Source organism: Lepidochelys kempii, chromosome 4 (genome assembly GCF_965140265.1).
Source record: "Lepidochelys kempii isolate rLepKem1 chromosome 4, rLepKem1.hap2, whole genome shotgun sequence".
Classification (NCBI taxonomy): Eukaryota; Metazoa; Chordata; order Testudines; family Cheloniidae; genus Lepidochelys; species Lepidochelys kempii.
The window spans coordinates 62,204,549-62,221,463 of record NC_133259.1 but is presented as its reverse complement, the minus strand read 5'-3'; the positions used below and the strand labels follow the sequence as shown (position 1 = coordinate 62,221,463).

The 16,915-nt window shown below is 40.8% G+C and overlaps 1 protein-coding gene across 3 annotated transcripts in view; it reads right to left on the bottom strand.

Moving 5' to 3' along the window:
• TMEM144 (transmembrane protein 144) overlaps positions 1-16,915 on the bottom strand; it is a 32,157-nt gene that overhangs the window by 11,672 nt on the left and 3,570 nt on the right. For 2 of the 3 annotated variants that reach the window (XM_073341461.1, XM_073341460.1), the window contains 9 exons: positions 16,496-16,696; positions 14,764-14,886; positions 13,541-13,640; positions 12,942-13,022; positions 11,130-11,211; positions 9,898-9,974; positions 8,420-8,538; positions 6,459-6,578; positions 4,109-4,206 (listed from right to left, as the gene is read on the bottom strand). In XM_073341461.1, the coding sequence (XP_073197562.1) occupies positions 4,109-4,206; positions 6,459-6,578; positions 8,420-8,538; positions 9,898-9,974; positions 11,130-11,211; positions 12,942-13,022; positions 13,541-13,640; positions 14,764-14,886; positions 16,496-16,634 (939 nt within the window). In that variant the 5' untranslated portion in view covers positions 16,635-16,696. The remainder of the gene's footprint in view (positions 1-4,108; positions 4,207-6,458; positions 6,579-8,419; positions 8,539-9,897; positions 9,975-11,129; positions 11,212-12,941; positions 13,023-13,540; positions 13,641-14,763; positions 14,887-16,495; positions 16,697-16,915) is intronic. The other variant, XM_073341462.1, reaches the window with a different exon arrangement.

Below are 16,915 nucleotides of genomic sequence, written 5' to 3'. Positions count from 1 at the left end.
ATGCCCAAATGCACATTCTACCACCATTCTGCACTTGCTCAGCCTGTAGTTGAACAGCTCCTGACAACTGTCCAGGGTGCCTGTGTACGGCTTCATGAGCCATGGCATTAAGGGGTAGGCTAGGTCCCCAAGGATAACTATAGGCATTTCAACATCCCCAGTGGTTATTTTCTGGTCTGGAAAGTCCCTTGCTGCAGCTGTTGAAACAGACCAGAGTTCCTGAAGATGCGAGCGATCATCATGTACCTTTCCCGGCCATCCCACGTTGATGTTGGTGAAACGTCCCTTGTGATCCACCAGTGCTTGCAGCACCATTGAAAAGTACCCCTTTTGGTTTACGTACTTGTTGCCTTGGTGCTCCGGTCCCAAGATAGGGATATGCGTTCCGTCTATGGCCCCACCACAGTTAGGGAATCCCATTGCAGCAAAGCCATCCAGTATGACCTGCACATTTCCCAGAGTCACTACCCTTGATATCAGCAGCTCAGTGATTGTGTTGGCTACTTGCATCACAGCAGCCCCCACAGTAGATTTGCCCACTCCAAATTGATACCCGACTGACTGGTAGCTGTCTGGCATTGCAAGGTTCCACAGGGCTATCGCCACTCGCTTGTGAATTGTGAGGGCTGCTCTCATCTTGGTATTCTTGCACTTCAGGGCAGGGGAAAGCAAGTCACAAAGTTCCATGAAAGTGCCCTTATGCATGCGAAAGTTTCGCAGCCACTGGGAATCGTTCCAGACCTGCAACACTATACGGTTCCACCACTCTGTGCTTGTTTCCCGGGCCCAGAATCGGCGTTCCACGCCATGAACCTGCCCAATTGACACCATGATGTGCACATTGCAGGGGCCCATACTTTGTGAGAAGTCTATGTCCATGTCCTCATCACTCTCATCAGCGCACTGCAGTCGCCTCCTCCTTGCCTGGTTTTGCTTTTCTTGCAGGTTATGGTTCTGCATATCCTGCTTGATAATGTGTGCGGTGTTTATAGTGCTCGTAATTGCCATGGTAATCTGAGTGGGCTCCATGTTCCCAGAGCTATGGCATCTGTGCTGAAAAAAGGCGCGAAATGATTGTCTGCCGTTGCTCTGACGGAGGGAGGGGCGAGTGACAACATGGCTTACAGGGTTGGCTTACAGGGAATTAAAATCAATAAAGGGGATGGCTTTGCATCAAGGAGAAACAGAATGGCCCCCTCAAGGACAGAACTCAAAACCTTGGGTTTAGCAGGCCGTTGATTTCATGGATGGAGGGGGGGAGGGAGGAAGGGGGGAGAAAATGAATACAAAACAAATCTGGTCTATTTCTTGTTTTGATCCACTTCATCTATCTTTATACATCTTGCTGGTAGCAGATGGTGTAGTACGACTGCTAGCCATCGTCATCTCCTGGGTGCTTGGCAGAAGACGGTGCAGTATGACTGCTGGCCATCGTCGTCTCCTGGCTGCGCATTAGAAGACAGTGCAGTACGACTGCCGGAAGGACTGAATCGCCATGAGACAAAACTTAGAAGGGAAATGACCTGGCTGAGTCACTCCCATGTTTGCCCAGGCACCCCTGACTGACCTCACTGAGGTTGGCTAAAAGAGCACCCTGGCGATGATGGCTACCAGTCATACTGCACTGTCTGCTGCCAATGCCAAAAGGCAATGAGCTGCTGCTGTGTAGCAATGCAGTACCGTGTCTGCCAGCACCCAGGAGACGTACAATGACGGTGAGCTGAGCAGGCTCCACGCTTGCTGTGGTATGGCGTCTGCACGGGTAACCCAGGAAAAAAGGCGCAAAATGATTGTCTGCCGTTGCTTTCATGGAGGGAGGAAAGGGGGGGGCCTGAAGATACGTACCCAGAACCACCTGCAACAACATTTTTGCTCCATCAGGTTATTGGGATTTCTACCCAAAATTCAAATGGGTGGCGGAGACTGCGGGAACTGTGGGATAGCTACCCACAGTGCAATGCTCCGGAAGTCATAGAATCATAGAATATCAGGGTTGGAAGGGACCTCAGGAGGTCATCTAGTCCAACCCCCTGCTCAAAAGCAGGACCCATCCCCAATTAAATCATCCCAGCCAGGGCTTTGCCAAGCCTGACCTTAAGTCGACGGTTGCCTCGGTACTGTGGACGCACTCCGCCGACTAAATGCACTTAGGGCATTTGTGTGGGGACACACACAATCGACTGTATAAAAACGCTTTCTACAAAATCAACTTCTATAAATTCGACCTAATTTCATAGTGTAGATATAGCCTCAGTCACACAAATAGTGCCATTAATCTTTGTAACAAAGAGCATGTATTAGGTACAGTAACTCCTCACTTAAAGTCATCCCGGTTAACGTTGTTACATTGATAAATTAGGGAACATGCTCGTTTCAAGTTGCGCAATGCTCCCTTATAACGTCATCGTTTGGCAGCCACCTGCTTTGTCCACAGCTTGCAGGAAGAGCAGCCCATTGCAGCTAGCTGGTGGTAGCTAGGAACCAGGGTGGACTGGCAGCCCCCCTATCAGCTCCCCGCTCCCCTAAGTTCCCTGTGCAGCAGCCACCCAGCAGGCTATCAATTGCCAGGCAGTTCAGCTGTCCCTCCCCCCACTGCCATGTACTGCTCCTGCCCTCTGCCTTGGAGCTGCTCCCAGAGCCTCCTGCTTGCTGGGGGGGAGAAGAGGGGGGCTAATGTCAGGGTGTCCCCCTCCCCCCTGCTCCTGCATCCCACTTACCACATCTCCATAGAGCAGGGGGACACACGACAGGGCTCAGGACGGAGGGAGCTTCCTGGCGGCAGCTGTGGTCTCACCTTGCTGATTAACTTAACAAGGCAGTGTACTTAAGAGTGGGTCAGCATACTTAAAGGGAAAATGCGCATCTCTCTCTCTCTCTCTCGCACACAAACACACAGAGTGTGTGTGTCTGTCTGCCATGCTGTCTTCCCTCCCTCCATTCCTGCTGCCTTGAAGAGCGTGAGGCTACATTAACAACGAGTTAACCCCTTGAGAGCTCAGCTGAGTGCTAGTTCATCCTTTAGCAGTAAGGCATTCCCTGGGAAATATCCCACCCTCTGACTCCACCACCTCAACCAAGCTTCACAGTCATCATTGCTGTGTACAGTATTAAATTGTTTACAACTTATACCATGTATAAGTTTTAAACAATAGTCTTTTGTCTGGCAAAAAAAAAAATTCCCTGGAACCTAACCCCCCCTTTCAGAACCATACAGCTAAGGGTAGCCTAGAATTCCTCCTTATCTGTAAGGGGTTAGGAAGCTTAGATAACCGGGTTAGCACCTGACCAACAGAACCAAAGATACTTTCAAATCTTGGGGGGGTGGAAAGGGAAAGGGTTTTTTTGTGCTCTTTGTTTTGTGTGGAGGTTCTCTCCTGGGACTGAGAGGGGCCAGACAGAAATCCATCTTCTCCAACCCATCCCAATCCAAGTCTCCAATATTGCAACCAGTATAGGTAAGCCAGGCAAGGTGGATTAGTTTCTCTTTTGTTTTTCTTGTGACTTTTCCCTGTGATAAGAGGGAGGTTTATTCCTGTTTTCTGTAACTTTAAGTTTTTGTCCAGAGGATTCTATTAACATTCATTCTTACGGGAAAATTGGATTCGCTTAACATCGCTGCGCTTAAAGTCGCATTTTTCAGGAATATAACTACAACATTAAGTGAGGAGTTACTGTATTGAAAACACACAAAAGGATTAATATCTGAATTCATAACTTTATGCAAAATAAATATTAAAGACAGAAAATATCACAAGTTGTGAGGAATACAGTGAAAAGTGTAACTGGCTGATCAGTGTCTCCTCCCTCAGCGCCTCATCTACAGAGGATGAGGGTCTTTTACAGAGACTGACTCTCTCACTTAAAATCTACTCATTCTTTTAGATGTGGAGGCCATTAATTCAACCCTTGATGCCACCCTAGATGGTTGTTGTCATAATTATACTTTCCTAAAAGCCAAAGGCAATGAGGGAGACACAGAACTAGAACTACAGACTGGCTGTACAGACTGCACACCTCAAAGTTGAAAATTATCCCCCAGAAGGGAAAAGAAAACCCTCATTTTAAATAATAATGACACAATTAACAATTTTTTTAAAAAGGTACTCACAGCAGTGATTATTGGAAAGCTGACCACCGCACTGAGGTAGTGATTCGCTATGAACCAGCAACAATTGGCTATTGCCCAAAGTACACCAGCAACAAACCCTAGAAACAACAAATTCCAATCAGAAAACTATCTACAACAAAATATAGGCCACCTACAGCAGGCAGTGAAAGACATTACAATTTACTACGTGCAAATGTAAACCAGAATCTGAATAGTATGTTGACGATTATTATCTAAATCTAACATTAAGGGTTAAAATCATCCTCTCCAAGAGAAATGGCCATAGAATGGTAACTCCACAGGAAGTATTTCTGGGTGAGCAGTTAGGTGGTGTCAAAATTCAGGAAACTGCATTTGTATTTCCCCTCAGTGGTTCAGCAAGGGCACCCATTGTCAGGCTTCCAGTTTCCCAACGATTGCTCTTGAATGGACCTCTGTGTCACTCTCTCTCTTCTTATTGGGGAATTTCCAGGTGACACAGTTCCCTGCCTACACTCTATTATTCCCAGCACAGACAGGCTGCTCAAGGACACCTGCTTGCTTTCTCTTCAGAGATGGTTAATAGGTGTAATTGTTACAGTAAGCACTTTCTATGCATGCTTACTTTGTTCTTAAGGTAAAAAGCATTACCGAGAAAACATATTAAAAACAATAAAAACCTACACACGTACTAATAAGCTTACCAATGCTAACTGGATCCTGGAGAGAAAGCAGTTCTTCAATCTCCCTCCCAAGGGGATTCCTTGTGGTTATAAGTTCAGCTCAGAGCAAATACCCAGTCTTATGAGATCCCAGTGGGCCTAGTACTTCCAACCCTACCCTAAAGATTGGAACTCTCTGTGGACCAGGAGTCCTGTCCATTTGCTTGATCAGAAAGAAGGCCCTGAGTCAGTTTAAAACCAGGTTATCAATCAAAAACCTTTTTCTTGCCTGTTGGTTCCTTCAAAAGGTTGATAATGGAGAAAGTATATTAGCACTCCCCTCCGTCCTAGAGAAGGTACATACAATAACAAATACAGAACTGCATTTTTAATATAACATACCCCAAAGGTATTAAACCTAATTCAATAAGGTTTAACTTTATTTATTTAAGTTTATCTTAATTCCATAAGGTTTGTTCAGGATATTACACGATATTGTTAATCTGTCACAGCTAGCCCAGTCCTGGTTGGAGATATGGCTTGATCTCATTGTGCAGATTTTCTAAGATCCACAGTAGGATTTGACTGAAACAGTCAGGACTGATGTAATTGTATTTAGAATAATGTTTCGTAATACAATGTTTGCATTTAAAATTGATCGTGAAATTTGGTATCTTAAATGTTTCTGTTACTCAACATAAAGACAAAATATGAAGTACAATATGTGCCTTAATGTTCCTAGCAAAAGTAAACATTGATAGGATGGGCTGGAAAGAGAAGAACTTCTGCTGAAATCAAAAGAATCATTCTTTCAGACTTTAGTCTTTGTCCCAGGCAGATTTAAATTATTATACTTTTGTTCTCTTAAGACTTACAGCAAAGAACACTTACAGAAAATGGCAATAACATAGTAAAATAATGCATTATTACCAAAGTGAAAGAGCACATACATGGAGTAATTAATTGCTTTACTATTATACTGCTGTATAGGAAATTGTGGTTTTGCATTCATATGTCAGTCTGGAAAACGTTTAGCCTGGCTTTTTGTTTGTTGGTTTTGCTTTGTTCAATGGGTATTATTCACAGCATTAAATTAGAAAAAAAAAATCAGTTAATCACTAATCATTTAATAGCAGGACAAGAGTTTGAGGTCAAAGTGTCTTTTGGCTTAAGACTATTTAAACTGTATGGGTGTCACAAAAATTCTGCTTAGATACTGAATTCTGGAAAAATACATGGAATCCAAATGCACTCACCACTACTGAATTTACAGCTATTTCTGTTGACTCAGTTTCTGTTTATTTTTCTTACATTTGCTGTGACACCACATCACTATCTGGCCTTTCGCAAAGAGGATATTTTTTTTTTCTCCTCACTCCTTCCTCACAGAAGTTCTAAAATTTTCAAAGGTCAGTACAATATATAGGTCTCAGTTATAATTTTCCGGGCAATGTGTTCTCCGTTCTGGCAAAGTGTCAATTTCAGAACATCTTTAACATGCAACATCACATTCCAAATTGGACCACAATTTTTCATTGTCTCCCAACTTTTTCACACGTGCTCTTTCAAAAGATACCAAAAGTCAAGAGAACATACTTCCAAAATTAACCATAATCCCAAGAGTATGATTTGGAATCATTATAGTAGTACAGTTGAAATGATTACAGGAAGTAACTTAAATTAATAACTATTTTATTGAATAGTCATACCTGGTATTATGGCTTCAGGGTAAACTTTAGGTTTATTTTTCATGACGGCACAGTAGATCAAAAAATATATGGTACTTGTAAGAAAGATTCCACTAAAGTGTGCAAAGACATAATCTAAATCTGAAACAGAAATGGCACAGAGGTAAAGATTTAAAATCACAGTTACTGTAAATATTTTTACTAAACTTATTCTATGCTGTTTCATACATAGTGTGCATAAATACAAAAATGCATAAGACACTAATACTAACAACTTGAAGTTTGGTCATTGTCCATCCATTTAAAAAAAAAACAACAACCAAAAATAAGAAAAACAAAGGAAGGTAGCTTGTTGCATTATCCACGTGACCCAAACATGACTACAAATATTACTATAGATGGAGTTGTTCAATCATGCAGGTTAAATTATATAAGGGACTTTCACTGAGATGACTATGCCATAAAATCATATAAACATAGGGCTAGAAGGGACCTCAAGAGTATGGATCACAGTAGAGCCTAAAAGTGGGATTTGGGTGCCTAAACCTCACACTTAAGCACCAATGTTTTTGTCTCAAGAAGAAAAGGAATCCCTTGTTTTTGTCCTAATGCTACACTCCTAAGCTTGTTATGTGAGTAGACAGACTCTTTCCTTATTTGTGCTATCTCTTAGGTCCTCTGCTCTATGTGAATTTGTCGTGTGATGAAGACTGCAGGAGCCAAGAAGCTCGTTGTCCACCTGTCTAATTAGAGACTTTGGTTCATTATTACTGCAGCACTGTGAGGAAGACAATTTATGAAGCCTCCACTCCCGCAAGAGAATGACCGTGGTACAATACACTTGCATGAATTGTTGGAAGACAAAGGAGATGCAGATAGGGCTGCAAAATAGGGGGTGGTCAAGCCTGGGGAAGGATGGCTTGAAATGCTCCTTCCAGCTCCGTTAGTAGGCACTAAATCAGTTTCTCTGCCCTGCCTGGGCTGGGCTCATGCCCTCAACCTACTCACTTCTGGCGCTACGCTGGCCAGGCTGGAGGAACATAGAATAGTAAGCCCTTGTGTTCTCTCACATCCACCCCAGGTGGAATTAATGCCACTGGAAGCCTGCAACTGAGAGAGAAAATTGAACTTGTCTTGTTTGGCTGCAGCTGAATGCATTTCCACTTTTAAAGCAGGTGGTGTCTATATTTTCCCATAATTGATAATTATCCCCATACTTAATGGGGGTAATTCATATAATCATCATATAAATATATTTTCTGCACAGTAAAAGCAGAGCATGAGCTGAAAAATGGATGAAGAAACCAAACATTTATATTAATTAGGCTCCTTACATATTTGGAATATTGCCTACCAATGCAGCAGTGAGAATCTATATGACCTCTCACAAGAAAAATAAGTAGAAAATGTGACTACATTTCAAAATGCTTCAAAGAAAAAACATTTTGTTGTGAATGAAATTGTGTCTAAACATCAGTGAAGTTTGGCATTCACTGGGCCTGACTGGCCATTGCCTCACATCTTGTGTAGGGATTTACACCTGCGCAAAGTGGGTGTAAAACACTACCAGATCAGAATGGGAGTGATTGCACCCAGTTTGCCCAGCTGTAAGTGACTACAAACAGGGCAAGGTAGTGGAGAATCATGTGCACCGACTCCTTTGTCACCACAAAACACCAGGAGGCATGGCAAAAATCACCAAATCAATTTACAAAATTAATAGGACATACAGTAGTTATAAGGTGAAATAAAAATGGCTCGTTTCAGAGTAACAGCCGTGTTAGTCTGTATCCGCAAAGAGAAAAGGAGTACTTGTGGCACCTTAGAGACTAACCAATTTATTAGAGCATAAGCTTTCGTGAGCTACAGCTCACTTCATCAGATGCTGTAGCTCACGAAAGCTTATGCTCTAATAAATTGGTTAGTCTCTAAGGTGCCACAAGTACTCCTTTTCTTTTTAAAAATGGCTCATTGGCCTTTACCAAATTGACTTGCTCCTCTGTATAGCGTTTCATTTCTTCTACCATGGTCCTTGATGTACAGCACGGGCACAAAGCTGGAACCATAGAATATTCCAGCTACTACTGCTAGGGTACAGCCTCTTAAAAAAACAAAAAAGAGAGAGAGAGAGAGAAAGAAAGGAATCCATTATTAACCAGTAGATTAGATAATATACTTAACAGGTCGAGAATGATACTATGTAAAACACGCTGCACATGCAAATTGCTAGTAATGATATAGAAATTACAGTAGTGCCTAGAGCCCTATCCAGTGCCCCACAGAGCTAGGTGCTGTACAAGCATGTAACAAAGAGCTAATGAGTGTACAATCAAGGTTAATGACAAGACACAACAATGAACTTTACTAAGATGTGCTGGTAGCTGTGAACATTTAGATCCACTATACAGGGTGACCACTAACAGGCATAAAGCAAGTAGGTAAAAGTCTCATAGACTTTAAGGTCAGACGGGACCATCGTCATCATCTAACCTGACCTCCTGCACATTGCAGGCCACAGAACCTCACCTACCCACTCCTGAAATAGACCCCTTACCTTCTGGCTGAGTTACTGAAGTCCTCAAATCATGGTTTAAAGACTTCAAGCTACAGAGAATTCACCATTTACACTAATTCAAACCTGTGAGTGATCCTTGCCCCATGCTGCAGAGGAAGGTGAAACCCCCCCCCGGGTCCCTGCCAATCTGACCGAGGGGAAAATTCCTTCCCAACCCCAAATGTGGCCATCCGTTAAGCCCTGAGCATGTGGGCAAGACCTACCAGAAAGATACCTGGAAAAGAATTCTCTGTGGTAACTCAGAATGCTCCCCATATAGTGTCTTGTCTCCAGCCGTTGGGGATATTTGCTTTTGCCAGTTGCCAATGGGCCACATGCCATCCCTTCCATAAACTTATCAAACTGAGTCTTGAAGCCAGTTAGGTTTTTTGCCTCCACTGCTTCCCATGGAAGGCTGTTCCAGAATTTCACTCCTCTGATGGTTAGAAACCTTTGCCTAATTTCAAGCTTAAACTAAGTCTGTGTCAAGAGAAAATAAACACAGTCTTGCATAAAACTGACCACAGCATCCTGTGTTTCTGTAATCTCTGCATATGATGGCATAAACACATATTGGGACAATTGAAAAGTCACTGAAAATCTATTTTAAGTAATCTCCACAAGACAGTATAGATCATTTGTAATTGTAATTAATATTGTGGCCAGTAAGAGACAGCACATTGAAGAATTAGAAGGACAAACACTTTTATCCAGTTAAAATGTATCTAAGTAGTTTTGCAGTTATACCTCTTCATTATAGTACTAACATTTATAAAAACTATCAATCATTTGTTACAGTGTGCTTCATACAGTACAGGACACAGAAGTTCCTTTACTATTTTGTAGCAACTTCAAGAAACCCAGGTCAACTAGCAAGAACGAAGAAAAGAAATGGTAGCTACTTACATTACTCTTTTTCGTAGTGGAGAAAGACTGTCTACCCATGAAGCATCAGAACAGGTATTTTCAGAATTGTTGACTGACTGTTGACAACAGTTACAATTTTAGTGTCAAATGTTTTGGAAAACATCCAAAAAAAAGTGCATGTTTTAAAATAGACCAGTCACACATCAGGGGAAAAAATCTTCCCAACGAAAGTCAGGAGACATGGGTTTACAGATAGGCCCAAAGCAAAAAGATTGGCTCAGGATTTCAAAGGCTTCAGGGTGTCTGACTCTGGGGCTTAACTCAACACACTGTAGAGAGAGAGAATCCAAACACAAATTTGGATTTCAAAACATGTTTTCCCTTAAATTTGGTGGGTGCTAAAATCCAGAGGTTTTGTTTGTTCTCTGTTTCCAGTGTTGTTGTTGACTGTGTGGGTCCTTTGCCATTACTAGTATCGTTTCAGATCCATAACCGTTTCTGCTTATTTTCGTCTTCCCATGCACACACTGAATCCTTCTCTATAATACAAGCAGATTCTATGCCACTCTCTGCTTTCTTTGCTCCACCCACAAATCCCTTGCTGAGGATTCCCTTGATATGGAGGAATCCAGTGGGCATAGTTGGCTTCTATGCCTCCCTTCCTGTGGTCCCCAGTTCAGGCAGCATAGTGAAATGGGGATAGAGATTGACTGAAGCGTGCTGCTGTGCTCCAGTTATCCTTCCCTGGTTCATGCTCCCTAAGGGACAACAGCCATCTGGCACCAGCCTCAAGTCTCTAACCTGTGCCAAGGCCAGGGTCAAGAAACAGGAAGTCATAATTACCTGCCTGCTAGCTTCCCCACTCTGCTGTGCAGCAGGGAATCTGGCTGCCAAGACACATTGTTTGCTTCCTTTTATCTAATATTCTACTTTTACAGTTCAGTTTTAGCTCCAACAGCTGTAATTAAAATTATTTCCCCTTTCTGACATGGGGGGGGATATTCTCAATCATTATAAAACCTGTGTCATAATAGAAAAGGACTTGTGAACTTATAAAACATGCCAAGCCAGTAACAACCAGACTATTGCAAAAAGCTGTTTCTGTTGCTATATGCTATCGATCTTACAAGACCCATAAATTGAAGTTCATATAAATGGGCATCTCCATTTGACCATGAATGTTGGCAAATCCGGGTAACATCAAGTAATTGCTTTTCTTTTTATGCTGATGCATATTTTCAGTGAAGTAAAACAACAGTCAGTGTACTTACACTCTCTCTCAGTAATGGGGTGGCTTCTAATGAAGTTGAAGAACTTTGAACTTCACTTTTTACAAAAAGAAATATGATAGTGCTGTGAAGAGAAAAGTACATTAACATGTACCAAACATCATTTCATAAAATTTAATACCCCAGGGCAAAAACAAAGTAGTTGAAGGCATAATCCACATTTTCATTTTGTTCCTTATTTTTCATCCTTGGTTTGACAATGTCACACTTCAGTATATCTTGAAATGAACTCTTAACTAGCTTGATTAATCTTATTAATTAATTTAAACACAAGTAAATAATCGGATCAAATCCACTTTTAAAAACGTAGTACAGTCCTTATAGTTATCTCTTGTCATATTAATAGGATGTAAATGTCACTGTTCTGATATATCACTACATTATTTTTCTAAAGACAGTTGTCATAGCCCAGTACCGCATTTTCAAACTATAGCAGACGTACACTGGGATATCTTGAGGGAAATTCTATATACACCCTCCATGGGGTGGAGGTGGAGAGTAAGGAGAGGAGAAAATGAATGAGATCTTCTTTTCAAAAAGCAAAAGCATACTACATGTACCAGAATTAGTGTTTCTAGATGGTAACTAAACTGTTTATAATAAGGATGTTTTTAACACACCCTTACATTTACAGCTTCTGTGCAGCAGACTCAACAGCTTACTGCACTTAGTTTGGCCTGGGACATAAACTGAGAATAGAAATTCTAGGTCCATTTCCTCAGGCAGTACTTGGATTTGTTTTTTGTTTTGTTTTTTATAGCCTTACATGTTTTTCAGTTCAACTCAACTGAAAATGTTAAGCCCCTCCTCAGAAGCCTAGTTCTGTGATTGGTAGGAGTGTGGGACATTGAGGTTTAAATAGGAGTAATTACCAACATATTTAACTTTCAAATTTGATCAGGTGAATCTGTAAATCAGGATTGGCAGGGTTTGGTTTTTAATGCCAAGGAATGGCGCGGGTCCCCATCATGCATGGTTCTTCCCCCTCCTGAGGGGAGAGGAAGGAATATTGGGAAGGGGGGATTTCAGCCTCCCCCATGAAGACCAGGCAAACACACATTGTTCCCCCTCCAGGCCTATGAAGCTTAGATGAAATGCTTAAACTGTGAGTTCCATCCTCCCTAAGTGTCTGGAAAGTGTCTTGCATAGAATAGCTGCTCCCATATATAAATAAAGAATTGGAGGCACTGTAGGGGGTCCTGGAGGATGCCATGGTTGGGGAATTCTGGCAGTATGGCTTCAGAGCTTCACTGCTGGGGATTGCAGAGCCTCTGGGGGCAAGAGGTGGTGTGGATGGTCCTGGATTCAGCTGAATCTATGGAGTCTGCCAGGTTTGAGGAAGGGTCTTGTGGCCTAGTCTATGGAAAGGGGCAAAGAAGCAGCAAACTCCACCTCTCTGAAGGACTATTGAGAGACAAATTCCACCAGGAGATCATAGCCTTTTCTAGGGAAGACTTTGCCCAACAATTTGCAAAGTGAAATATTTGAAGAATTTAACTATGACAATCAATCAGTCTACATCTGGGATGGTATTTAACATGTCCATTGGCATAAAAATGTGCTTCTCCATTTATGAAGACCTATTTTGCCATTGAATTGGAATTAACATTTGTCTAATTCTGAAAATATTTCTCTGTCTCACTGGATAGGACAACTTATTAAGTTTTAAATGAACTGCATTTGCAAAATGTATTCAACTAACACACATCCTCTCCTATTAAATCAACTCCTCAGTCGCTAAATCTATGATCTTTTAAATCAAAGAAGTTGTTTATTATTAGGAAGAGTATTTACCTTAACACTGAAAGTCCAGCTCCAATATAATTTAAGATGGGTTTTGATACCTCTTCTGGGTCAATTCCAAACCAGCCGAACCTGGAATATTTAACCACAGCTTTATTTGATTCCATTTACATGTATTAAATTTAAAATTAGATTCCAGTCTTAGAAATCCTTACTAATGCAAGTAGTCCCACTGAAGTCCAGATTATCAGGACTGGGTTCATGCTTAGTGAAGTTTTGCCAAAAGGCATGTAAATGTAAATGTCCAGGCTAAAAGAAATTAATTTAACCATGCACAATTATGATGATAAAGAAAACAAGAAAATAAACAGCATTTTACTTGCACATGAAAACTATGATTTTAATTAATCAGATGAGTGAGCATCTAGGCTCTTTTGCAAAGAAGATCCAGTAAACATTTTCCTCTTATTGAGAATCTCACAAATAAGGGAGCACAATGGATCACAATTAACCTGTATATTTCACTGGGAGAAAAAAAATCTTTTCTATTTGATACATCTTTTGCATTCATGTTGAATATTTTCATTAGAGTTGTTAATGAGGAAATGACAGCATTCATGTTGTGCAGTTTAAAGTTCAAATGCAGTTACCTTGAGCTTGCCCAGCCAGTTAGCAAATTAAAAGAAGCCCAGATTAAGAGTCCAAGACCTAAACCAATGGTTTTAACAATGGGGACAACTGTAATGTTACCTGCAATATGGAAAAACACAAAGCAAAATTATTCTATTGCCAAAATATTTTGGTTTTAAAATTGAGTGCTCATATTTGTACTTTGAATTTCAATATGGTTTGTAAATTCAGATCTTTTGAACAACATCAGTCAATATGCAGGACATGATGTTGTTGTTAAATATTTAACAAATGCACGCACACACAAACACAATTTCTTCAATTCTTCATCATCCACAATTTTGAAAGCTATTCTTGGTGTGAATTTGGTGCTTACAAAAGGAAGGTGCTGAAGGCATTGTATGTAAGGTCTTTAATGCACCTCAACCCTACAAGAATGCCTGGTATCTGGTCCTAAATTTCTCTCAAGAAGAGAATGCCATTTATGTCTAACTGTGCAATAATCATGTTTTAGGAATAGGAAGAGACCAGTATTCTTGAGTTTTTATATTTTCCCATATACTTACTAAACTGAAAATTTCTGTATTCTGCAAAGAGGTTTTACAGATATTTCTGTCCCTAAGGAGAAGAATCTGTCTTATTCAGTGATGCTTCCTATTAAAGACCCCTGCACTGGACTACAGCTTAGAGGGTCTAGTCATTTCATGCTTTTTTTTTTTTTTTGGGTGGATGTTTCTTTAAGGTTTAATTTATATCAATCCAATTTGAGGACAAAATTAGGAAATACACAGTGCTTATCACCCACCAGCTCCCACTGGCTTCAGTGGGAGCTGCTGGATGCTCAGCACTCTTGAAAATCAGGTCACTTATTTAGAAGCCTAACTTTGGACTTTCAAAAAACTTGGACCAATAGGTTTCTTATAGCCATTTAAAATGTAAGCATTCAGCCTATGTTGCTATATGGTTAAGGTAACTTTAGCATCTTATTTCTTAAGCCCTTCTAAAACATGGATATTATTTGGTACCTGTATTACTTTAGGTTTTTAAATAAGGCTGCTGAAGACCACTGTCAATGATAAAACTGTAAAATATCATGTTCACAGTAATACATACAATAAGAGATCCACAGAGTAGAAATAACAAAGATCCATTTAGTATATCAAATATTTCAATGTTATCTCTGCCTCCTCTGAGGAATTAGCTTTACTGTGCCTCTGAAGAAGTAGGATCTCTTCCTCATTACCTGTAGCCCATACACTTCCCCCAACCATAGCAAGAGGCCAAAACGTAGGGCTATGTTGAATAAGGTTCACCACCAATGATACAATCCATATTGCAGCACAGAGAATCCACTGGAAGAACATTCCTGGGGAGAAAACAGACAAACTAATGAATATGTTACCATCAATGGTTTTAAAAAAAAAAAGATTTCTTTCAAGTATTGTACGTGTGAACCTGTTGTTTCTTGTTCATATAATATGTCTCAGATGAATTATACAGATACAATTGAAATCTGGTCACATATTTTAGAGAACTATGCCTTATGATGTTTATGTAGCCATGTTACAATATTTTTTAAAGGTTATATTTTGAGGCAAGATGTTAGCAGTCAACCAGTCATCTTTTTCTGGGTTCTCGCATTCTCCATATGCTTGGTAACTACACTTGCTTGGACAGAGTTAATAGTGCCCAGATCCTCAGGTGCACATGAGCTCTGCTTGGCTCTTGAAGAGGATGGACTTAAGTTACTTTCCCTCCGAACCATGAACATGTTAGAACAGCCTAGAAATTACTCTAACTCAGTGGCTCTCAAATTTGTTTTACTGGTGACCCCTTTCACATAGCAAGCCTCTGAGTGCGATCCCCCTTATAAATTAAAAACACTTTTTAATATATTTAACACCATTACAAATGCTGGAGGCAAAGCGGGGTTTGAGGTAGAGGCTGACAGCTCGTGACCCCCTGAGGGGTCCCGACCCCCAGTTTGAGAACCCCTGCTCTAACTTGCACTGTGTGGGACAGTCCTGGAGCTGTACCAGTAACACAGGATAGCCAGATTGTTGTACACTCTGGCCAAATTTCCTCTCACTCCCAGCAGATCCTGTACTCGGAGGGGCCAGGAGTGGGTGAAGTATTTTCTGGCTTTATGCCCCTCCTTCCCCAGGACTTCCCTTACACAAGGGGAATCCTTTGCTGAATATTTAAGCCCACTTTTTTGTCCCCTTTGCAGTGCTGGATTGGCACAAATAGGGGAGAAAACAGAGGCTAGGATCCACCCTGTAATGCAGACATGGTTACAGAAAAGTAATTTGGGATAAGCCTTTTTTGATCGTGGGACTCTGATAACCAACAAATAATAATAATGTCTTCACATATACCTAGATATAGCATGACCCCCGTATAAAGCAAGTGAAGTGCTGTGGCAAAATCATAAACCATAAGTAAGAAACTAAAGGGGTTGTTTCGTGTTATCATATTCCCAAGACAGAAGTACTCAAGTTTCTACTTTTGATTGCTTTTAATGTTATCTACAATAACGTGACTCACGGGATGGAGATATTTAATAGATCACCAGCTACAAAGGGTAAATACTACACACTGAAGTGTGTATTTGAGAATGTGCAAACTGCGGGGGACTGAAAGGCCCTTCACTTTTTGCTTTTCCATCTTGCAGCATCCTGCAATATACTCCATTTCTCGTAAGTGGATGGCAAGATATAAGAAGGGGCTCTCAAAGTTTTTCCACTTCCTGGCGTTTTTATTATTGCATTTACAAAACAAATTGTTGTGAATTAAAAATGCTGTGATTCTTCCACCTCTCTCTGTAGCTTAAGGCTGTGCTGGGGTGAATGTAGACATAGCCGGGAAGTTTCAGTAATCAGCAGATTCCATATTCTCACTGAAAGTGTGTAAAACTTAAAACACTGTTCTTACAAGTGGTAAAACTATTTAAAAAACAAAAACAGATTGTTTACCATCACCAGTATCAAATTTCTTAACAGGTACAAAATTTGTCCCAAATAAAAAGACAGCTATCGCAGAAGACGTAAAGCCAATAGTGAGATCTGTTCCATTGCTGTTGACGGAGCTGTTATTTGCTCTCCAGCTGTTCATTTCTGTTCTGAAAATGCTTCTTGTTGTGATGCTGTTTAAATGAAGATCCTTTCAGGCAGCTTCTGAAAACAGAGAAGAGAATTAAATAAATATATGTCATTGGATCATAGCAGTCCTAATGGGGTTTGATTTTTAGTAATGTGGGGGTTTAAAAAGTCCTGCTTTCTACTTCCCAAAAGCTGAAAAAATTTGTAAGGAATAATGTAGCCTAATGAGCTACCGCCATAAAATTTTGATTAGGGAGAAAAACATGAGTAGTTAGAGAACAGACACAGCCATAA